Genomic DNA, 23,202 nt, shown 5'->3' with positions numbered 1-23,202 from the left:
GGTTCCGTTTGCAACTTGCAAGCATACAACATAAACTGGTCAGTCAGGTCCAGATTCAAATTTCTTGCATTGGACAAAGTTCCAGAATACCTGGTTGTGTTAGAGCAATACAATTTTAAAACATCTAGCAATATCTGCACCAAGAATCCAAGGCTGCATGTATCAAGTTTTCAACAATTCAATGGTTACTACATGACTGAGCAACTAACCAATGGTGGACACCATTTTGTTAAGCTTACACAATTAAAGAAACGAACCCTCACGGTGTTTCATCGCCAGTAGCCGGGTATTCCTTTTAAAATGAATTGGCGCCTAGAACTACTTGTGCCTGAACATGATTATGATTACAGTGCAGTTATCTTTACAGCGCCGTTCACGCACAGCTTCTTTTACAAGACGGCGGCTAATAGTTGAAACAGGTAGTCCCTCCTGAAAAATTAAAATCCAATCCTTCTAAGAAATTATGTGTCTTAAACAACAAGATACCTGAGAGGATATCTTGAAACAACACACAACCACCATAATTCACCTCTTGATTTACATTTGAATGTGAAGGGGTTTATGTATTATGCATCAAATCCCACAAATTTTCAGCAACTAAAAAGAAACCTAACAGAAACAGATATCTTCCCCATTTGTCACGTTCATGTAAGTAATTGAGGATCTGGTCATTTTGCCAAATAATGTTGTAGTTGATTGTTGAAGACAAACCATTTTACAAGGAGATAACAAAATCAGACCCAAAAAACAAAAAAACAAAAAAACAAAAAAAGAAGAAGAAGAAGAGAAACTTAACATGCTAGTTCAAACAAACGTGACAAATTAATGATTTAAATGAAACCTATAAGACAATGGACCTATTCAAATTCCATGGGATGTTGAAATGATCATTAAGAAAGAGACTATTTTCTCTAACCTTCAAAAGTTTTTGAACAAAAGCAACAGCATCACTTGGTCCAATTACCTGTAACAAATTTAGAAACATTGTACTGTTAGATAGACAGTAAAATATCAGGAATAAGATCCAAAAGAAAAATGTAAATTAATATGAGGTCCGATTCAGACAAAGATTCTGTATTTTAGGCATATTCCAAGTCCAGGAGAAGTAAAGAAGGAAAATATACCCCCCAGAGGCCGTCACAACCAAGAATTATGAAGTGCTCTCTCTCCGTAAGGTCAAATGAATGAATATCTGGGGTTGCAACAACACCCACCTGCAATTTACAGACAAAACTATCAATTCAATAATCTCTTTGTAAAGTAGAGCAATATGGTTTTTTGTCCCCAAAGCAGTAGATTGATGGAAACATGTAACTACAGGGAAAAGGGTCCAAGAGAACAGAAAATAAAACCTTTTTGAAATGGCGATCTCCGAAGGCCCTAGAAACTTCAAGGCGCCCCTGTAGTCGTCCATTTGAACTCACATTTCCACCAGCCTGAAGCACATTTCAAGCAGAAAGGAGCTCATAAGGTTTCAAGTAGATTCAGATAGAAGTAAATATACTAAAAGGTTACAAATGAAATACAATGCAGCGGACACAAAAGCAATATACAAAGAATATCGCCTTATTTCTTTTCTTCAGCTCTTGTTAATCACAGTTTAGCAAGTCCACATTAAAGGTAAACAAAGCATAATCCCCTAACAATTCAACTCAACAAAGTCTTAATCCCAAGTTTACTTATACACATCACTTACCTTCTGAATACGAGCACGCTCTTGTGCATAGATAGCTTTGTGTTCCCTTGTTAAAACAATGGCCTTCAGATGACATGCTTCATCAGATCCATTCTTTAATCCCTCAGCAGGAGATGATCTTGCTACCACTGCTTTTGCATCCCCAATGTTAGCAACAAAAACCTAGAAACATCCAGTACCATTAGAACAGGATTTGTAAATTGCCATTAGCTTGTCTTAGGAACAACATAGTCATTCCACTTGGAAAGAAAATTGAATCATCACATCATCTAGTATTCTTCAAGAGAAGGCCTTAAGTTGCTCCTTTTTATTTTTTCAAATTTTCAAAAAGACAAGCAGTATCCTATCAAATAATCATGTATTTGATAGGGTAATCCACCAAATATTTGCAAATTGTATCCTTAAATGATTTCAGATTACAGAACCAAGATCAAAGAATGCAACTCAGTGATGTTTAAAGCATCATCCTACATACAGAAAACAACTTACAAAAGGCCTTAATTTTTCTATTTTAGAAACTCAATAACATACTTGGTACTTACAGTTTTTCCTAATATCCAAACACATACAGCTGTAGCACCATCCTGCCATCCCCCTGATGACAATTTAAAACCAAGACATGAATCCTCAAGTAGATATTAGGAAAACATGAGTCCATAAAATGGTTCTCTATGATCTGTACTTGCGAAAAAAATGGTTGACAGATAGATAAAAGTTATGAGAAATAACTATTTGAGACGCAATATTCTAGTTCAATTAATCTAGGCGAATGAAAGTTCAAATAAGAAATAGAGGATGAAAGATTCACTCTGTACCTGCAGCACTTTCTTGAAGAACAGACTCATCAGTTTTCCGAAAACCTAAATTAGGGAAAATAAAATTCAAATAAATACACCTAATAACAAAAAAATCCACACTTAGATGAAATCACTATATGATAAAATAAACAAACGAACAGACTTGCACAGTAATTTATACCATCAAGTATGGCTTTCTTGGCTGTTTTTACATCCAACTGCAATGCAAAGCAATAAAATACAATTAGACTTCAAGGACAACAGTTTCCACGAAAGCAAAATGCCTAAATTTTCTTTTTCAACATATGTACTAATGTATATGGCGCAGATAGTTACATCATTCAATGATAGAGCCTTAATTTTCTTTTTCAAGCATCAGAAAAATTCTTTTCTACAAAATTTCATAATTGAATCCAACTGCCAACGCATTGACAAAACAATCCAACACGTACAGAAACTAACAAAGATGATTATGTCAGTCTGCCATTAGGTCTAAACATACATGCAAAAATCAGACTAAGCAAACACACCAACTCACGTGGTAATCCGGCTGAAAGCACATTTGTATGTAAATGCTTCTGAGCATACTCTGCAGCTAATCGACCTCCATGCCCATCATAAATTGCAAAATGCGCACATCTGACCCAAAAAGAAGACACCAAGAAGTAACTAAATTGAACTTTTAAAGCTTGCCATATATAAGAACAACAAAGCATTAGAACCTCAATTTTCCCGGAAAATCCAAGCTGGTGTCCAAGAGCACAACCCAAGCGTCCTCCATGGCGTGCCGTAACCCCTTATCCTCGGCTGCATCAGCTTCAATCTTAAAACCCATTTCCCTCCCACCTGAATTTGGCTCATTGACCCCACTATCCTTGTTCCCTTCACCTAAATCAACTCCTGGGTCTTGCTCTTGTTCGGTTTTCAACTTCTTTGCAGCTGAAATAGAGTCCTCGGAATTGCTTTCACGCTTTTGCTTTTGCTTTGGCGCTGGTTCTACCTCTTTTGGGTTCTCGTTCTTGGGGGCTGAATTGGAGGTTTCAGTTTCACTCATTGTGGACTCAAAACAACTGGTTTCTATTTTCAAGAATCAAAAACACTAAAAGATATCTTGATAAGAAAAACAAGAAGGAAGAAGACTGTTTGGTTGCTGAGAAATTATTCCAATTAAGGCTGCAACCTTTTTCACCAATTCACGATTCAAATGCTGGAGCGTCAAGAGTAATGGATGAAGCAAATTCGAGCTTCGAGCCTCCAATCAATTTACTCGTAAAGAATTTTAACGTTTTTCATTGTTTTTTAATGCAAGTTGGGTTGGGCTTAGTCCCGAAACAAGTGCAAGTTGTGTTGGGCCGGATCTGCTTTCTATTTCACGCGAAGGGCATAGCGTCCAATCCACTCCATCCATTTTTCTCTTTTCAATTCAAAAAAGGAAAAAAATACAGCTTGAGTGAGTTGGAGTGTAAGACTGAACTCAGGAAACCCTAACTGCAACAAAACTAACCACACCAAAATTTTACGTCCACTACAAGAAAACCCATTTCCAAATCCATCGAAGACTAGATTCCCATTTTACCCTCCGACTCTCACCACCAATGCTCCTTAGTGCACTAATCGCCGGCTGATATTCCGACTCCACCTTCCACTCCGGCCATGTCGCTTGACGGCCGCCCCGGCGACCGCCGTGAAGGGCCCTCGCCGGTGACCGGGAACGGTGTCGTATTGGAGGACTCGAACAGGCCGGCGCTCGCACCCATGTCGAGCCAGAGGCTGAGATTGATCCCAAACAAGGATCACAATCCGGATAACTACGATGACATGGAATTGGATTTCAGTCCCTCGATTTTCACCTCGCTCGAGCGGTTCCTGCCTCCAAGCATGCTCGGGATGCCTCGACATGATAAGGTTAAGTTCATGACGGAGATTCTGCTCAAGTACTTGCCTCACGGAGAGCGTAACAGAGTAAGTTTTATCCATTTTTTCGTGTTAAAGTGTGTTTCTTTTTTTCTTCATTCGGTGTTGGTCCATTTGGTTGCTGAGAATTTCGTGGAAAAGGAAGCAACTTGAATATGCTCGCAATTTTTAATCTTATTGATCGAATTATTATCGTTATTTTTGCCTATTGTGATTTGGGCATTTAATTAGGGTTTCGCTGAGGAACTGTCTTCTAACGGGCAAGTGATTTGGCATAAAATTACGGAAATGCCCTTAAGCCCTGCTTTTTGTATGTAGGAAGGTGGTGTGGCAATCATCATCATTTTCTTTCCTTGCCTCTTTTCCTTTTACTTCTTTTTCCCTTATTAAAATAAATAAATAGATAAATAAATTTTAAGTAAAAGAAAACAACGCAGAGAAAGTTCAGTGAACAGGTTGACATAATTTTTCGACCAAAAAAAAGAACAGGTTGACCTGATTACATAGTACACTATTCTAATTCGTGAAAAATCAAACAACTGATGTCGTTTGTGCATGCTATGTATCAGGTTCAGAAACATAGAGACTACAGGCAGAAGATTATATCAAATTATCAGGTACAGTATGACGCGTGGTTACTCTTGATTCAATCCTTTCAATTTGTGGGTAAAATGGTAACTCTCAGTTGGTTTATTTTATGTTCAGAGCTCATGGGTTGGTGAATTGGTTTCTTTAGTTTTTATGTTTTTGATCAGGCATGGTAACCCCTCAGTGTGCACACACTCCAGATCTGTACATATATATGTTGCATGATTCATGTGCTGCTTTTAATATAATTCAAGCTGTGGCCGTGCAATTGGGTTTTCCCACCAAATAAAAATTGTCCTTTTGAAGGAATAGGGACTTATAGAAGCTGAATGACATGTGTGCAGCCTTTACATAGAGAGTTATACAGTATGCACCCAGCAACCACCTTTGTGGCTCCATTTCTGAAAGCAGTTAGTGATAATACTGAGGAAAGCTTCAGAAGGATAATGTCTGAACCCTCGCCAGGGGTCTTTACATTTGAGATGTTTCAGCCGCAGTTCTGTGAATTATTGTTGTCTGAGGTATGCTGTCATTGTATATTACTTATCTGCCATTCTAGAATTGGCTTGGCTTACCATTGTTCGTTTCTTTTTATTTATTTTATGTTTCTTTGGCTGCCAAGGTGGAGAATTTTGAAAAATGGGTTAATGAAGCCAAATTTAGAATCATGCGGCCAAATACAATGAATAAATACGGTGCTGTTCTTGATGATTTCGGCCTTGAAACCATGCTTGACAAGCTTATGGAGAATTTTATTCGTCCTATATCTAAAGGTGATGCATTGTTGTCCTCTATAAATACTTTAATATTTGTGAATTCACAAGAAGGTATTTTCAGTGAGGTTGGCATGTAATTTGATTTAATCTGTTAGCTTAATCTTTGTTGCAGTGTTCTTTGCTGAAGTTGGTGGATCAACTTTGGATTCTCACCATGGTTTTGTTGTTGAATATGGTGAAGATAGGGATGCTGACTTGGGTTGGTATTTTGTTTAATTGATTTTAACTTTAAAATGTTATCCTCTTGTAGTTATATATGATGTTGTCAGTCCACATAGCCTCTGCTGATATGATAACTTATAGGTGCCCTCTAAAACTATAAAACTTGGCTCTAATCCACTGCACTATTGTGGTTATAGCAGTAATAGTAGACACCTTTCCATAGCTCGAATGTGTATTTGATTAATATGCTGGTTTTAAAATGGTTGGTTGGTGCTAGTTACACATTTATTGCACATACACGCCTTACCTTTGACAATACATTGAAAGTTTATGATGGTAGAATACCCTCAAATCATGTGCTATAAGTACTCTACCTTCCCTTTATTTCCTCTTCTGTCAAATGTAGATGCATAAAATTAATTTTATATGTGTAGGTTTTCATGTGGACGACTCTGAAGTAACTTTGAATGTGTGCTTGGGTAAGCAATTTTCTGGAGGAGAATTGTTTTTTCGAGGCACGCGGTGTGATAAACATGTAAATAGTGGAAGCCATTCAGAGGTATGTTAGTCATTAAGATGGAGAGAAAATTAATTTATACTTTGCGCAGGGTAGTGCAAACATTTTTTCAGTGTTTATTCGGTAGCACGTGTCCATTTTCGAATATAAGATCACTAATGTTCTCTTTAATTAAAAGTTTTGAATATTATAATTTTCTATTGATTTTACGTACTGAAACCCGTGGGTGGTTGTAAACATATTGATGGAGTATGTTATTTAAAAGCAGGAGATCTTTGATTATTCACATGTTCCAGGATGTGCTGTGCTTCATCGTGGCCGTCACCGGCATGGTGCTAGAGCAACGACATCAGGTCATCGCATCAATTTACTTCTATGGTGCAGAAGGTATTCTTTGGATTCTAATTTTTCACAATCAGTTATATATTTTGATAAACTTCCTGTCTCTTACTTTATGGAATCTGTCTGGTAATCTGGGGGACTTCTTCCCATGTGTGTACAAGTACTCCTTCAGACAATTTTAATTGGATGTTTATGTTGTACTATGAACATTGAGTTTTCTGTTTTTCGCATTCACTGTTCCCACCTTTCACGAAATCAGGAATATGACTTGGAGATCTTTTCTCCCTGTTCTTTCCTTCCTAGATTATGCCTTATATTGGAACAAAAATTTTGAAGAAGGCATTCTCAGGTTACAAATTTTGAAGTGTGAGATGTTAATGGCAACAACACTAGTTACAATGGAAATAAATGAGGTGCAATTTAATTGTTAGCAGATAAGAAACCCAGCATGGCGGACATGCATAGAAGTTAAGAACAAACAAGGATCTAAATGAATGCATCTTTGAAACTAGAGGAGGTGCCCATTTCTTTTTCCTAATAGCAGTTGCAGGCATTTTGGAAGTTTGAATATGTCCTCTCCTACAACAGTTTCGTTTTAAATGGATATCATTACCACCAAATCAATCAGAAATGGAATTTCTTTGAAATCCTTCATTTTTCCAATTGTTTTATGTTGCATTAGCATTGTGGTAGGATCCTATTTGTAATATTGAACTCAAGTGTAGGATTTGAAATACTTACATCTGCCATTACTCAAACTAAATTATCTCCTTACAGTTCTGTATTTAGAGAGATGAAGAAGTATCAGAAAGATTTCTCCAGCTGGTGTGGGGAATGCTTGCGTGAGAAGAAAGAGAGGCAACGCATATCAATCAGAGCTACCAAAAGGGTAATGTATTACATAGATGCATGTACACAGTCACTGTATATGGGAAGTGAAGGATCGGATTTAACTAGCCAAGTCATTGTGAATCACACACGCAAGCACATGCACAGACGGTGACAGAATATGATGCCTACCTAAGTCTTGCATAAATCAGTTAACATGTAAAGCATTTATATATAAGGAAAGCTGCCTTCCTGTTATTGCAGCACACGCATTCTCTATTTCTATATCAAAATGGACTTAGGTGAGTTGTTCCCCTGCAGGAGTTGCTCAGGAGGGAAGGTGAATCCACGGCATGATCTTTCGTCAGTGCTTATATACGCCCTTGTGTTGTAAAATTATGTACTTTTAACCTTAGTCGTCCAATGACCAGAAGACTGGTCTACTCTTGATGAAACTGGAGGAAAGTTGTGCTTCTGTGAATCATTGTAAGTCAGGACGTGCCTGCATTTGTACATCGATTGTGTCAAGAAATGATAACTTCTCATCTTGAAGCATGCTTCATGCACGAAACTTATGTAAAAAGAATTATCTGAGTCCATTATAATTTACATTTATGGACATCTGAAAGTTTGTATCTAGTCTTAGGTAAATTTGTATTTTCATGATTGACAATTTTTTTTTTTGGATCCGATTCATGCTTGACAATTGTTCTCTCTTTTTACCGGCGCATATATAAGCTTCTGCTATCTTTTTTTTTTTCTTTTTTTGTGTGTGGAAAATATGCTTTATTCAAAATAAAAGAATATGACCATATAAGAGCGTACAACACATAGCATTGAACCATCCAATACTATCAATACTATCTAATACCTTTTGTGCACTATCCTCATTTAACCCAAAAATAATAATAATAATAAAGTAAAATTTTCAAAAATCAACGACTCCATTTTGAGCACTATCCTCATGTAACAACCCCCCCCCAAAAAAAGTTTCTTTTTTTGGAGGAAACAGAAAAAAAAAAAAAAAAAAAAAAAAAAAGAAAGAAAAAGTGTGCAGCTCAAAATCATTTGCTTAAAGTAAAAAGTAAAAAAGGTATTATTATGTATCTGTAATTATGTACTGTATGCAACTCTTTCTCTTTTTTGGCCAGGTGTAACTTGTATGCAACTATTTCTATATTTATATTCAATTTAGTTTGTGCCGACAAAAAAGATAAATCAATTTAATTATTTACCCTTGGCGTCACTTCTCCGAGTTGAAATAGGAATTGTTTTTTTAATAAAAACGCGTAACAATATCGTCTCGCCTCGCCTGTATCAGGAAAAAAAAAAAATTAGTGAAAACAGAAACGAACACAATATATAAAGATCATATATGATCTCTGAAAACCCAATGTAACCCTCCCTTTCTCTATAACGCTATCTATCCACCTACAGCGATAGTTCCAGGGTTTGGTCTTATTGAAGATTCTCAGGCTCAGATAGCGACCATGGCCGAAGACCGACAGCGGCGATTCTGAAAGCCGGAGACTTTGGGATTCCACTGAATTTTGGGGCGTACATTTGGTGCTGTTTCTTCTTTGTCTAGGGTTAGGGTTGGAATGGTGTTGTACTTTGTATTACGAAATCAAAAATCTAGGGTTAGCTTTTCTTTGAATTTTGTTTCTCCTTTTTCTTTGTAGCTTTGGGGTTCTGTTCTACCCAATACTCTGTAACTGAAAATTACTTCATTATTATCTTTTTTTTTATTTGTTTGTTTCTGATTTCATTATTTTGGAAAGGAAAAAAAAGAAAAGAAGAATAAAAGAGTGCAAAATATCATCAATAAGAATTTGTTCTTGACGGCCCCATCCCAATTCCCATATTGTTAAAAAAGTTATATTCAAAGTAATTTAATTTTCATTCGTAAATAAATGGCGAGTCCCGGATTAAGCAACCGAAATAACGGGAAGCGGTTAGGCATTACGGAGCCCATCTCGTTAGGTGGACCGACGGAGTACGATGTGATCAAGACTCGTGAACTTGAAAAGGTTTTGGTTTGGTTGATATTCAATTTGACCCATATCTAAATTTTGGGTATTTACATGTGATTATGCTGAATTTCGGTTTCTGCTTTTTCTGGGTTTTCAGTATTTGCAAGATGCTAGATTGTATGAGAGTCAGGAAGAGGCTGTGAGTAGGGAAGAGGTTCTTGGCAGGCTAGACCAGGTTGAACTATCTTTTTCCGTCCCTGTTGTTGTTATTGCTATGTTTGTTTTCTCAGAAAAGTGAGGAGAATAAAGAAAATAGGTTTTAAGTTCTATCTTCTGTTTTGTTTCAGGTTTTATTATTTAATTTCTGAGACATTTGATGTGATATATACTTAATACTGTATTCTCTGATTGTAATGTATCATTTTGGTGCTGAATTCTAAGCCAGATTGTGAAGATATGGGTTAAAACAATTAGCCGAACAAAGGGCTTGAATGAGCAACTAGTGCATGAAGCAAATGCTAAGATTTTCACCTTCGGCTCATATCGGCTAGGGGTATGAAGCTCTCTTACTCTTTTCCATCCCAGAGGGTTTTTTTGTTTGCAGTTGTCATGTTTATGTTGTCTAACTGTTGGATGGTTATATCTTAAAGACCTTTAGCAAAGCTTGTCGATTGTGGATGCATTATAAACTTCTCTTGCTGTGTTATCTATTTCTTAAACTACTTACTTTTGGGTTGCATTTCAGTATTTTTATTGGAGCACATGAAGTGAATAAAATAGTTCCCTCTCTGTTGGTCATGTGTCTCAGTATCTTTATTTTTGACATCTATGTGATAAGGATGTTCTGAAGGCTAGATATGAAAAGACCCTATTTTACCTTTTGATTAGAGGAATGACCCCATACGGCAACACAATATGGCACCATGTATAGGGAGGGTTTCACAATTGGTAGACTTGAATTTGTTTATCTTTAACAAAATGCACTGTACATTAGATCTTTTAACAATATCATAGAGAAAAAATGTCTATGGATTTCTTTCTCTCCAAACTCTGTGTTAACCTAAAATGTCTGTGTGATGATAGTAAGCAGGATACTTGAAAGAATTGTCACAGTTCACCATTAATGCCTCATGTTCTCTTTATGTGCCTTGCTTTGTTACTACTTCGTAGGAAAATATTTTAACTTGTTGATTGAATTATTATTATCAGTAGGGCTCACCTTTTTTTGATAAATTTTGAGTCTTGTTATGAATAATTCTATTTGGATGTGGAATCTGTAATGTTGTTAAAAGTTTGTTTGTTTGTTTTTTCCCATTCAAAGCTTCACATATTCTATTTTTCCTCATTTGCCCCTTATTGTTAGGTTCATGGCCCTGGAGCAGATATAGACACACTCTGCGTTGGACCTAGACATGCAACTCGAGAAGTGCGATCAGCCTTACCTTTTATTGTGCAATAGTTTTTACTTCATTTTTGCTGTATTAATCAACTTCAAATTTATTTTATAACTTGTGTGTAGGAAGATTTCTTTGGCGAGCTACAGAGGATGCTGTCTGAGATGCCTGAAGTTACAGAGTTGCATCCTGTGCCTGATGCTCACGTCCCAGTTATGAAATTCAAGTTCAGTGGGGTTTCAATAGATCTTCTTTATGCAAAACTATCACTTTGGGTTATTCCTGAAGTAAGTGTTGGTTATATGCTGGAAGTTCCTTATTCACAATTGAACACATTGTCATCCTTTAATTTTGCATGCCTTATTAACTTCTTTTATGCATCGCTAGAAAGATAATAGATGGCTTACTGATTCTTAATTTTCCATTCATTATTTCATAAAAACCATTTGAAAAATCATAGGCAGTGGAGATTTTTGCACTCATTCATATTTTCCTTTCATCTAATAGTCTCTTAACTAAGATCATTTGACTGAATGTAAATTATGAATTTCTAAAGGTCGCTTTAAATAGTTAGCCCAGACCAGGTTAGCTTAGATCAGAAAGTGTCTGTGCTGGACTAAAATTTGTTCAAATAGCTAAATCTTACACTCAATATACTACTACACTTCTTTTTTTAAAAGATGTTATATAAGGAAAAATATATCTCTTTTGAAAATTTTCTAGTATTTTTTGTTTCCAACTTTTTTTATTTGGAGCAGGACTTAGACATATCACAAGACTCAATACTACAGAATGCAGATGAACAAACAGTTCGTAGTCTCAATGGTTGTAGAGTTACAGATCAAATTCTGCGTTTAGTGCCAAGCATTCAGGTTCTGGTCATCATTGTCTTGCTTATTTACGTACAGTTTTTTGTTTTAAATCTTTTTGTTTCTAATCATGTAACTGCCCTTTTTATTGCAGAATTTCCGCACAACATTGAGATGCATGAGGTTATGGGCAAAGCGTCGTGGTGTTTATTCAAATGTATGGTGGGGTATTTCTGATGCACTAGATTATTCCATAATGCTAGACAATATTCTTTTTACTTATGATGTGTGCTGCTTTCTATCATGAGCAGGTTGCAGGATTTCTTGGTGGTATAAACTGGGCATTGCTTGTTGCTCGCATATGCCAACTTTACCCAAATGCACTGCCTAATATGCTAGTGTCTCGGTTCTTCAGGGTGTATACTCAGTGGCGTTGGCCAAATCCAGTCATGCTCTGTGCTATTGAAGAAGGTTCTCTTGGACTTCAGGTTTGGGATCCTAGAAGAAATCCGAAGGACAAGTATCATTTGATGCCTATAATTACTCCAGCTTATCCCAGCATGAACTCCAGCTACAATGTGTCCTCAAGTACGCTGCGTATCATGTTAGAGGAGTTTCAGAGGGGAAATGAAATTTGTGAGGTACGATTCTGTGGTGCAAGTTGTGATGACTTCTTTCCACAACACAGAGAACATATAGGTTCCAGGATAAGATTTTTCATTGACTCATATTATGTAGTGATTTGAGTGGTGGTATTCTTGTTCTTGTTAACTAGGCCATGGTTGTAAAGTTTAGTGTTTATTTCAAATGTTCCATTGATGGAGTTGTATTCCTTTAAAAAAATCTGCAAAATGTGAATACTATGCCTCTGTCCTGAGTTTGATGTTTGGTAGTGCTTGCAGGCTATGGAAGCAAATAAGGCTGATTGGGACACCCTTTTTGAGTCTTATGATTTCTTTGAAGCATATAAGAATTATTTGCAGATAGACATCAGTGCAGAAAATGCTGATGACTTTAGAAAATGGAAAGGCTGGGTTGAGTCCCGTCTTCGCCAACTAACGCTGAAGGTGAAACTATGCCTTCTGTGTTATTCTTTTGCTCTCTCTCGCTCACTCTCTCTTTCATAATAATCAGTGATGCTTATTCATCTGTTACATGTTAATCCAGATTGAGAGGCACACTTATGACATGCTACAGTGTCACCCACACCCAGGTGATTTTTCAGACAAATCCAGACCTTTTCATAGCTCTTACTTCATGGGCCTACAACGAAAACAAGGAGTTCCGGTCACTGAAGGTGAGCAATTTGACATAAGGGCAACAGTAGAGGAATTTAAGCAGTCTGTCAACCTGTACGCATTATTGAAGCGTGGAATGGAGATTCGTGTATCCCACGTAAAACGCAGGAACATTCCTAATTTTGTATTTCCTGGTGAGGTTCGACCTTTGCGCCCGTCTAAAGTAACTTGGGGGAGCAGGCGCGGTTCAGAACTGAAGGTTTCTGGCGATTCTCAACCAGATAAATTGTGTGAAGGTAAAACTGATTTGGATGGATCAGATGGTGGACAGAAGAGAAAGCGGGTGGATGATAATGTAGAGACCAACTCAAGGTATGCCAAGTCTTTACATCTCTGCAGTGGCGAAGTTCATGCGGCTAGCCCTCCTATCAGCAATATCAGTTCATGTTCCACAAAATGTGAAAGTATGGATGCAAACAAAAAAGTTGATGATAGCATAGCAGATAGCTTAGAAAAGATAGAAAACACAGCAGATATTCCTTATCAGAATGGTCAGATTGAAGTATCGTCAAGGTGCAAGCCCCCAAACGATAGTCTACCTGCTGCTGCGAATACGTCAAGTTCTAAAGAAGCAGAGAAGATGGCATTAGAGAAGAATATGGCTGGCCCATATGTTTCACACCAAGCTTTGCCAGAACTGGATGAGCTTGAAGATGATTCTGAACATGGACATCAAGTTAAAGATTTTTCCAGGAACATGAAAAGCAGTCAAATGGAGCCTTCAGAGGAGAGTGTATCAGTTTCAGCGCCAGTAAACTCAAGCAATGGAGCTGGTCCTTCCACTGATTCATATAATGGGGGCTTAGAGGAACTTGAGGTCAAACACATAACTTTTGTTTGTGCTCGTATTTTTCGACTTTCAAAGTTTTCATCTCATTATTCAATTTTGTTCCGCATCCCTTGTGGATTTTTATATTTGGTTGCATGTGCAGTATTTGTTCTTAAGATTTTTTGTTTGTTTTTCTTTTTCGGGAATACTATTTTGTGAGTGCATACTTAGGGTAAAGCCGTTCAGAACATCTAAGTTTTTATACAAACTTTAAAAACAAAATAAGTTTCTTCTTAATATATATGGGAGGTGAAGGGGAATCATTTCGTATTTGCTTTTTTTGATATTTTCTATGTTATTCTGTGTCATTGTCTGCTTTAGCACTGTTGATTGAAAATTTTAACTGGTAATTCTTCTTTTATTGCATGTTTTAATTTTAAAGCCGGCGGAACTTATGGTGCCATCTTCAAATGGAACCCCGCCTGAACCTGTGGCACAGAAAAAGTCGATCATCAGGTATTCATTGGTTCAATCAATTCTGAAGCCATTTCAATTTAAATATGTGTGATTGATCGTCACACCAGAATCTTTCTATTAAATCCTGAAATACTTTGAAAAACAGGTGCATTACTCTTCCTTTCAGCAACTTTTATGTCTTGAACCTCTTTTTTTCTTCTTGTTATTTGCAGGTTGAATTTCACTTCGTTGGCCAAAGCTTCTGGTAAAAGCTCATAAAAGGATGTTGAATTTGAAATCTCATATGTATTATAAGAATTGTACTTTTTTTCACTTTTTGTATCAACTGTTATAATCAATAAATTTTGAATTTTACTCCTATGAACATGAGAATGCTGGTGCTAGTTTCTGATTTTCTCATTTCACCAATGATTGATGGAACCCTTGCTCACATTCATCGACCAAGGTTACAACCAGAAGTGAGCCGTGGCTGCTGGCATTAGGATCACACAGTTATTATAATATAGAACTAGAGCAAAATCTGACAATCAACTCAGTCAATACAATATATTTTTTATGTTTTGAGCACAAGCCTTTTGGGGAGAGGGGTTTTTGGGTAGAGGTGGAAGAACTCTACCAACTGAGATCTACCCATTATGATCAATGCCATTGGAGAAGACAGATTTCGAACCTCTGTCCTCATGGGTGGAGGTGAAAGAACTCAACCAACTGAGACTTACTCATTGTAGTCAATACAAGATGTTTATCTTGTGCAAAAAGTAATAAATTAATCAATAAAAGCCTTAACAGGTACACCAAAACAGTGCATGGATGATGATGTGATGTTAATGAATAATCTATAATAAAATTAACCCCTATAATAATCGAATGAAATTTGGTCTGTTTATGAAAAAGAAACAATTTTTTTTTAAAACAAAAACAAAACAAGATTATTGAAACCAAACCCTCCGTTTGTATTGAGGAAAATAACTTGAGAATTGAATAGGAGAAATTGATATTTCAGTTGTTTGGCAACTTAAGTATGAAACTTATTAAATGACGCTCAGAAAAAATCATGGAAATTGAGGATTAAGATTCCGAGTTTAATTTCCGCCAAAAGAAGCGTCATTTCGCAATTTCTATTAAGCATAAATTCGTTTTTCATTGTAATTTCTATAATTTACAAAATTCGATATACATAAACACAAACAAGTTTTTGGTAAATTATTAGACACAAACAAGTTTTTGGCAAGTTATTAGACACAAACAAGTTTAAACACTTAAATCAATCTCAACCACATGATCTCATTGAAATAGATCCAACGACTAAGCACCTCATTCCTCAAATGATGACATTGAATTTCTCAACTGCATGCACGGCACTATATATATATATATATTCTCCAGCAAGTATATTATAATTGCCCCAATAATATCTATATTCCTATATGCAGACATTGCTTGTCACGTGCGTACGTCCCCATAATTAACTTGACACTAGCTCTTCAACTACTCATGTAGATTTTTTTTTTCAAGTGCCCATAGAGATAAGACTTCCATATATAGGGTTCACCTCAATTAAAAATGTAGTTAGTAAAGTGGTACACGATTGTTTTTATATATGCTCAGATATTTAATTTTACAAAAATAATGCATCCAACTAACTCAACCAAAAAAGTCGCATCCAATTAATGATGTTCTTGGAATATTGATACAAAATAAATTAGGTGTTAAAAAGATATTTAATTTTGCAAAAATAATGCATCCAACTAACTCAACCAAAAAAGTCGCATCCAATTAATGATGTTCTTGGAATATTGATACAAAATAAATTAGGTGTTAAAAAATATTTAATATCTAAATATGATCTATTACGACAAAGACTCATCGTCACAATCATGGTGATTATTCAAAAGGTGTGACATCCCTGATACAATTTAATTGATTTAATCAAATTTAATTATTTTGTGAAATTTTAATTTTGCCGGTGAGAGTAGGGGTACTTTGGTCACTTTAAGAAGGAAAAAAACATTTATTGTATGACATTACGTAATGGTATGAGTTTGTGTTATCATATGTGAGGCCTAATTTAAGGTTAGCACAGGTTTCTCAAAATCTGAATACCGGCCCGTCTTAACGCCTTTGTCTTCCAAATTCTCATTCACTTCTACAGAGAGAGAGAGAGAGAGAGAGAGAGATGGAAGAGGAGCAGCTGGACTATGTGCTGGTACCACTGGGTCTGTTGGTGTTTGGAACATATCACGCGTGGCTGCTCATCACAATTCTGCGTTATCCAATTCGAACTGTCGTTGGCCTCAATGCTCAGTCTCGTCGCCAGTGGGCCTTATCCATGATGACTGTCAGTTCCCATCTCTCTCTCTCTCTCTCTCTCTCTCTCTCTCTCTCTCTCTCTCTAGACACATCCTGTTCTGTTCAATTGGTGTTTGAATCCTTTAGCTAGCTAGTGGATATTTGAATTTTTCCTTTTCGATGGTTAGTGAGTGTGGTCATGAAAGTAGAATTACATCCAAGTTCCAACCGTATGACCAAAAAATAAAACAGAAAGAATTGGCTAAGTAAATCCCTTTACAATTTTGCTGTATTCCATGTCCTTTCTTGGTAGGTAGGAAGTAGGTACCCTTTAGAATTACTAATACTGATCCTCTCTGTAAAGAGTTTTGCTTTAGGTTTAAGAGTAAGGTGGCTGGAAACTGGGAAATAGTTCTTCATGTTGGATCATGTAAGATGAGAGTCTTTGGGCGCATGGAAAGCTGTTGTCTTTAAGACTTTTCAGCATCGTTTAAAGGTTTTGGAAACTAACTAGCTACTCATTTACAACTCTACTGTATATGTATCAGTTGGCTTATGCTATACAAAGAAGCAAGCTTCATCTCACATTTCTTTCTTCATGCTAGAATTTTCAAGATCCAAAATTTAATTAGGAGGCTTAAAGTTAAACATTACTAATTGGCTTCTTTTGGCTACCAGTCCCATGAATTGGAGATTAACTAGTAGGATTCATTCATGTACCTTGGTTGGGCTGATCTTTGGACAAGACCATTTGGTGGAGTCATGATAGTATATCTAAGGTGTATTTCTTGCTTGACTTCTTCTGTTGCTTTCCATCACCAACAACAAGCTAAGATGATCTTTTATGATTTTTATAGGTTAATCCTGTTTTCTGGGATTATTCATTGGTATCTTTCAAAGTTTCAATCCCCTAATTTTATTGAAACCTCAAACTATTATCTAACTTTTCAAGAAGAAACAATAGAATTTGAGGGTTGGTCCATCATATATATAATTAAAGAGTCAACTCCTTTCCTTTAATTATATTGATCAGGACCCCTTGAAGAATGGTGTTTTGGCCGTTCAAACCATACGCAACAACATAATGGCATCTACACTGTTGGCAACAACAGCTATCACTTTGAGTTCTCTGATCGGTGTATTTGTGAGCACACCATCAAACTCTCGCAGCACAGCATCGAGATTAGTTTATGGCAATAAGACTGAATTTCTCTCTTCGATCAAGTACGTTACTATCTTGCTGTGCTTTCTTGTTGCCTTTATCTTGAATGTGCAGTCAATTAGATACTATGCCCATGTTAGCTTCTTAGCCACTGTGCCCACATGGAAGAGTCAAAAGGATTATATGGAGTACGTTGTGAGGAACTTGAACCGAGGAAGCTTCTTCTGGTCCCTTGGATTAAGAGCTTTCTACCTCTCATTCCCTCTCTTCCTCTGGATATTTGGACCCATACCCATGTTTGTGTGTTGCTGCATTATGTCCTGTGTTCTTTATTTCTTGGACACAAGCACCAGTTTTACAAGACATCTTCACACTAACTCTCTCAAAGAGGTCGCATGTGATGATGTGGAATCAGTTGTACAACCGTCATGATAACAAGGTCTTAGAAATTACTTTCTTCTTTTTTTCCTTAATCCTGTTCAGATTTATTAGAATATTAGTTGGTTTATTATATCTTAAGTAGATGGATCTTCTGTATATTTTTCGTAACTGTGTACGTATTTTGGTTCCTGCTTTTGGATTTTGGAAAGCATGTAGTTAAGACATGAGACCTTGGAGGCTATGGGATGCATTTGCTATATGAATATCATGTATTAATATATATGCTGGGTGTAAGATGAATGTTGGATTTAAATAGAACTCCGTCGAATGAATATCATGTATTATTTTGTGTAAATTAAGATATTTGTCATTCCTGCTGAACTGAATGGCAGGATGCATGAAAAATTCTGTATATTGCTGAATTGCAATGTATTAGGGTTTGGAGGTCCAAGAATGAATGGCAGTATGCTCAATTCCTAAACAACATGGAAAAACTGAGATGTAGTAGAAATTCTGTCCAAAACATTTGTCCCAACCAAACCTAAGCTGCCTGCAGGGGATTAATTAACCAGCTAAAGATAGATTACATGTCTTTTGTTTCAGGGAGATTCTCCTATAAGAATTTTATGTTAAGAATTGGTTACATGCTTATAATATTGGTTGTTGGATTGCATTCATTAAATGTGTTGGTAGTCTCTTATATGCAATCTAACGGCCAAGATTAGAAGTATGTAATCAATTCATTACAACTCACTCAGTATTTTATCTTCTTTTATTTATTTATTTATTTATTCACTAACCAAATAAAACAAGTGGAGAAATACTGCGTGAACCAATGCATTGGATGAACGTGCCCTGATATCAGCGTTCAAAAACTTTCAACTCAACATTTCTTTATCAACTGGTTTCCAATAGTGCCACTTGTCTTTTTTATTTTGGTCCCATTTGGCTATATTTTTTGGTTTGTCAGAAGCCAATTAATCAACCAACGCATTGGCAATTGAGGATCAGATCCAATCCAATCATGACCAGATACAATATTAACAGTCATAAGCTTGCTCTGTCTTTGCCTTAAGCAGCTAAACCCTGTCTTCTGTAACTTCAGACAACTCACTCACTCTCAAGGATAGGGGAAGGGAGGGAGAGAGAGAGAGAGAGAGAGAGAGAGAGAGATTAATTAAGTGGTAAAGAGACTAAGAGTAGAAGAGAAGAGAGATGGAAGGGGATAGCTTAAGCTGGGACTATCTGAGTGGGTCTCTGTGTGTTGGGAATATACCACATTTGGCTACTCATCACAGTTCTACGAAATCCCACAAAAAAAAAGGTAGAGACTTTGGTAAGTAAAACTTTTGAGAAGGATAATGGTCAATGGGTGAGAAAAACCAATTGCATTTCCTTCATATATACAATGATACATGGGGCATGAATAATTAACACGTGCTATGCTAATTAGCATTAAGTTGCAAAATCTAAGTTCTCTTCTCTGCATCAATTTCAGGACACCATGAAGAATGGTGTTTTGATTATACAAACATTGCGCAACAACATAATGGCATCTTCCCTTTTGGCAACAACAGCAATTACTCTTTCTTCTGTGATCAGTGTGTTTGTGAGCACCAGCTCCAGCTCTAGCTCTGACAGCACTGTATCACAACAATTAGTTTATACCATCCCTCTTTCTTCAATCAAGTGCTTCTGCATTTTGCTCTGCTTTCTTGTTGGATTTCTCTGCAATGTGCAGTCTACTAAATACTTTGCCCATGCTAGCTTCTTGGCTACTCTGCCAACAAGGAAAGACAAAACGGATTACATTGAATATGTTTCGACAACTGTGAATCGAGGAAGTTACTTTTGGTCCCTTGGATTGCGAGCATTCTACCTCTGAATTCCTCTCTTTCTCTGGATCTTTGGGGCAATTCCCGTGTTTGTTTGTTGCTGCATAATGACAAATGCTCTCAATACACAACCACCAGTTTTACACAACTTATTCGCAGCCAATCCCTCAAAGAGGAAGGGAGAACCAATGATGTCGAATCAATTGGTCAATCATCGTAAGTTCTGTTCGATAATACATAATACTGTTACAATTGGTAATTCTTAAGTCATGATATCACGATAACAGATTGTGTCTATTTTAATCTGAATATTATTGTTTGTGTGTGTCGCCTCTGCGTGTGTTTTGAATGTCCATGTTCATGTGTGTCCTTTCTTTTTTCGCTATAGATTGACATATGTCTTTGATTCTTATACTGGTGAGAGAAAACTTTAGTCTAAGATCTTGGAGGAAATCTTTGATAAGTCTGGCATGCTTCAGTATTATCTTGGACTGAAGAGCAGAGTTCGAAGCAATGTTTTATTCTCTTTGTTTTTCTGAAGGACAAGTATTTAGAATTTTCAACTGGGCAAAGAACTTTACATGTAATATTCTAAAAGCTGAGAGAATTCTCTGCAACTAGCCTTTGGAAATATGTGGTTGTCAGTGTTCTTCTAAAAGAAAAAGCCAAGTCTAAGACTATGAGGATTAATTCCTTACCATTGTGGCAGGCATGAAAAGCTTTTACCTGATCGAACAACTTGGCCAATAGGCAATCTAATACCAAGAAAACTAATTCCACTATGCTAACAGAACAATGGATTATGGATTTTGAATTATATTCTTAGACAAAAGTCTTGATTTGCTCATTTTAATGCCAAAAAGTTGAAAAATCTTGACATTGGATCATGCATTCTGCAGCAAAGAATATAGTTTCAAATGGGATTTAGAAATACCTTATTTAGTGTTAGTAGCCAGTGAAATACAATGAATTTAAATTAAGCAATAGGATTCTTCAAATTTCTTGCTGGGGGAATTTTCTGCCACTCGCCAAATGTTTGACTTGTTCCTTACCTACTTTGAGGTCATGCGTCTATATGTTTATTTTTATTTGGGGTACGACTCTGAAGATATCTTGTTCTGGATTCTCTGGGCAAATTCTGGTTTTGAGGACTTTCTCATTCGCCGTCCCCTACTTACGGATTATGACTCAGTTTCTGCCGCTAATGTTGCTAGATAGTGTGTAATATGTTTCTGTTGCTGGTTGCTAAGTCTTCCTAATAGCTATTTGCTGTGTTCTGTACTTCCCATCTCTGCAAGCATTGCATAGGCGTGAAGGCTGTCTTTGTGTTTATTAAGCTTGGCAAAAATGTGCTATCTTCTTGCTCTTCTGCACTGAGTCCTGGTTATCTTTCTTTTTCTAAATCTCAAATATCCATTAGGTGGCTTTCACTGCCGGTGCATCCAGGTCGAAAGTTATAAATTATACTTGTTATGAACCCTCGTTCTCCTTTAATCAAGAGAGAATTTTATTTTATTTTTGTAATTCATCATTGATTGCAGTAGCATTCGCGGAACCTCTTATTTAGTGTTTTTTTTTTTTTTCAAGGGTAGGCCACAAATGTATAAAATAAAATAAATTATAAAATAAATTATTAAAAAAACTCTGGGATATTGCAACTCTATCAGTAGAATGCTGTTCTAAGAGGGTTCTAAGAGGGATTGGCAATGCCATTGTTTATTATCTCTTGCACATTGAACTTTTGATGAAATAGCATGCTACCACCACAACACATTCACTAGACTGAATGAGGGAAGGAAATGATGGTGTATTTATTAATTAGGAATTTGAATTTTTATTAGGAATTGAATTCCACTTATGGAGAATTCCGGCATTTACTTCACATCAAGGAATTAAAAAGTAAGTGGAGCTCACACAAAATTAAAAATTGAATTCCTAATTTTGGAGGAATTCAATTCTTGGGTGGAATGTGGTATTCTAATTGCTAGAGAGCTAACCCATTAGGAATTATCTTTTTTACCCATTATATCCTTACACAATTTTTAAAATTCCAAATTTATCATCTACTTTAACTTAACAACGAGGACATTTTAGTAATTAAAACCACTCATAGCTCAATTCCATATAGTTTAGTAAACAACGTCAATAAAAATCCGGAATCTAACTCTCCTCAATCCATATGATTTAGTAAATAACTTCAATAGGAATCTGAAATCTAATTATCATCAATTCAATTCATCTTCAATTCAATTCCTCATAATCCAATTACGGATTAATAAACATGCCAAGTAAAAGAAGTAGAGTAATTGTTTTGGCATCTTATGCTTGTAGAGGATGCTATCTGTATGATACGACTTGATTCTGACAGACAAGAAAGTTTTTCTGGGTGTTGATGATAGTGGAAATATATATGGCTTAGTTTGAAGCAGAACAATTTGGGACAATTTTGAAATGTGGTAGCTGCAGCAGGTAGAAAATGAAAGCGAATAATGACAGGTACAATTGAATACAAAGCTTATTTTGGAAATGTCAAATGTATAAATCCCATGAGTATGAGCCGACATGCGTGGGGTTGTTCTTGACTTATGCTATTTATCACTTGTTCACCTTGTCATGATTGCCGACCTAGAATCTAGGTAGCACTCAAACACAAATAAATATACGCTAATGCTAATTATGCTAATTATGCTAATGCTATAGCTCGCCTCACCATCATTGACGGGCAATACAAGAGAAATCTGCATGCGTCTACACAGTTTATGATCGAAATTCTCTTTCTCTTTCATTTTCATGTATTATATATATATTAAAGCAGTCCAAAATCATAAAAGTAATCAAATTTATTAGTTCCCGGTGGAATTGATACTGAATAAATATAAGAGCTGTAAATATTTCAATTAATTGCAAAAGTAGTCTATCTAGTCTTTGGCTGGGTTGTCTATCTATGGCCACTGCAATTTGCATTGCCCATGATAATAATGAATCAATCTGACATAAGGGACCAGTACTAGTATAGCCACTACACTCTGAACGTGCAGTCAGACAAAGACAATATATAAGGTACAGGACCAGATTTTTTTATTTTTTTTTATTTTGGTGTGTGTGTGCTAGCTAGGCAAGCAGGCATATTGGCCAGAAAGAGCTAATCTCCATGACATGTATATTTATCTTTTCAGAAACATCCACTTCCTAAAC

General features: G+C 36.3%; 4 protein-coding genes and 1 pseudogene across 5 annotated transcripts; 4 read left to right on the top strand and 1 right to left on the bottom strand.

Annotated features, from left to right (window-relative positions):
- Positions 1 to 104: 104 nt before the first annotated feature.
- LOC117627471 (probable protein phosphatase 2C 8) lies at positions 105 to 3,777 on the bottom strand. Its single transcript, XM_034359589.1, has 10 exons — positions 3,216 to 3,777; positions 3,024 to 3,132; positions 2,675 to 2,711; positions 2,512 to 2,556; positions 2,239 to 2,291; positions 1,697 to 1,858; positions 1,353 to 1,436; positions 1,125 to 1,214; positions 917 to 964; positions 105 to 429 (listed from the first exon to the last, which is right to left on the bottom strand). Exons 1-10 carry the CDS (start codon positions 3,545 to 3,547, stop codon positions 319 to 321), a joined length of 1,071 nt encoding a protein of 356 aa, XP_034215480.1. The 5' UTR covers positions 3,548 to 3,777; the 3' UTR covers positions 105 to 318.
- Positions 3,778 to 3,890: 113 nt separating this feature from the next.
- Positions 3,891 to 8,307, top strand: LOC117627470 (2-oxoglutarate and iron-dependent oxygenase domain-containing protein CP2). Its single transcript, XM_034359588.1, has 9 exons — positions 3,891 to 4,455; positions 4,977 to 5,024; positions 5,340 to 5,516; positions 5,618 to 5,768; positions 5,884 to 5,970; positions 6,368 to 6,492; positions 6,719 to 6,837; positions 7,570 to 7,681; positions 7,942 to 8,307. The coding sequence occupies exons 1-9, from the start codon at positions 4,147 to 4,149 to the stop codon at positions 7,975 to 7,977; spliced, it is 1,164 nt and encodes a 387-aa protein (XP_034215479.1). The 5' UTR covers positions 3,891 to 4,146; the 3' UTR covers positions 7,978 to 8,307.
- Positions 8,308 to 8,914: 607 nt separating this feature from the next.
- Positions 8,915 to 14,700, top strand: LOC117627109 (nuclear poly(A) polymerase 1). Its single transcript, XM_034359030.1, has 12 exons — positions 8,915 to 9,650; positions 9,751 to 9,828; positions 10,039 to 10,146; positions 10,957 to 11,019; positions 11,113 to 11,274; positions 11,746 to 11,859; positions 11,951 to 12,013; positions 12,108 to 12,437; positions 12,699 to 12,863; positions 12,964 to 13,911; positions 14,306 to 14,379; positions 14,553 to 14,700. Exons 1-12 carry the CDS (start codon positions 9,534 to 9,536, stop codon positions 14,596 to 14,598), a joined length of 2,268 nt encoding a protein of 755 aa, XP_034214921.1. The 5' UTR covers positions 8,915 to 9,533; the 3' UTR covers positions 14,599 to 14,700.
- Positions 14,701 to 16,415: 1,715 nt separating this feature from the next.
- Positions 16,416 to 18,527, top strand: LOC117627107. 2 transcript variants are annotated; one of them, XM_034359029.1, is made up of 3 exons: positions 16,416 to 16,678; positions 17,663 to 17,853; positions 17,932 to 18,527. In XM_034359029.1, exons 1-3 carry the CDS (start codon positions 16,517 to 16,519, stop codon positions 18,221 to 18,223), a joined length of 645 nt encoding a protein of 214 aa, XP_034214920.1. In that variant the 5' UTR covers positions 16,416 to 16,516; the 3' UTR covers positions 18,224 to 18,527. The 2 variants fall into 2 exon arrangements, with proteins under 2 accessions (XP_034214920.1, XP_034214919.1); XM_034359028.1 differs by having other exon boundaries at positions 17,663 to 18,527.
- A 1,001-nt stretch (positions 18,528 to 19,528) lies between these two features.
- On the top strand, positions 19,529 to 20,227 carry LOC117629161 (annotated as a pseudogene).
- Positions 20,228 to 23,202: the final 2,975 nt, after the last annotated feature.

The sequence above is a fragment of the Prunus dulcis genome, chromosome 5, assembly GCF_902201215.1.
Source record: "Prunus dulcis chromosome 5, ALMONDv2, whole genome shotgun sequence".
NCBI classification, from domain to species: domain Eukaryota; kingdom Viridiplantae; phylum Streptophyta; class Magnoliopsida; order Rosales; family Rosaceae; genus Prunus; species Prunus dulcis.
Note: the sequence above shows the minus strand (reverse complement) of the source record. Positions and strands in the feature narration are given on the sequence as shown.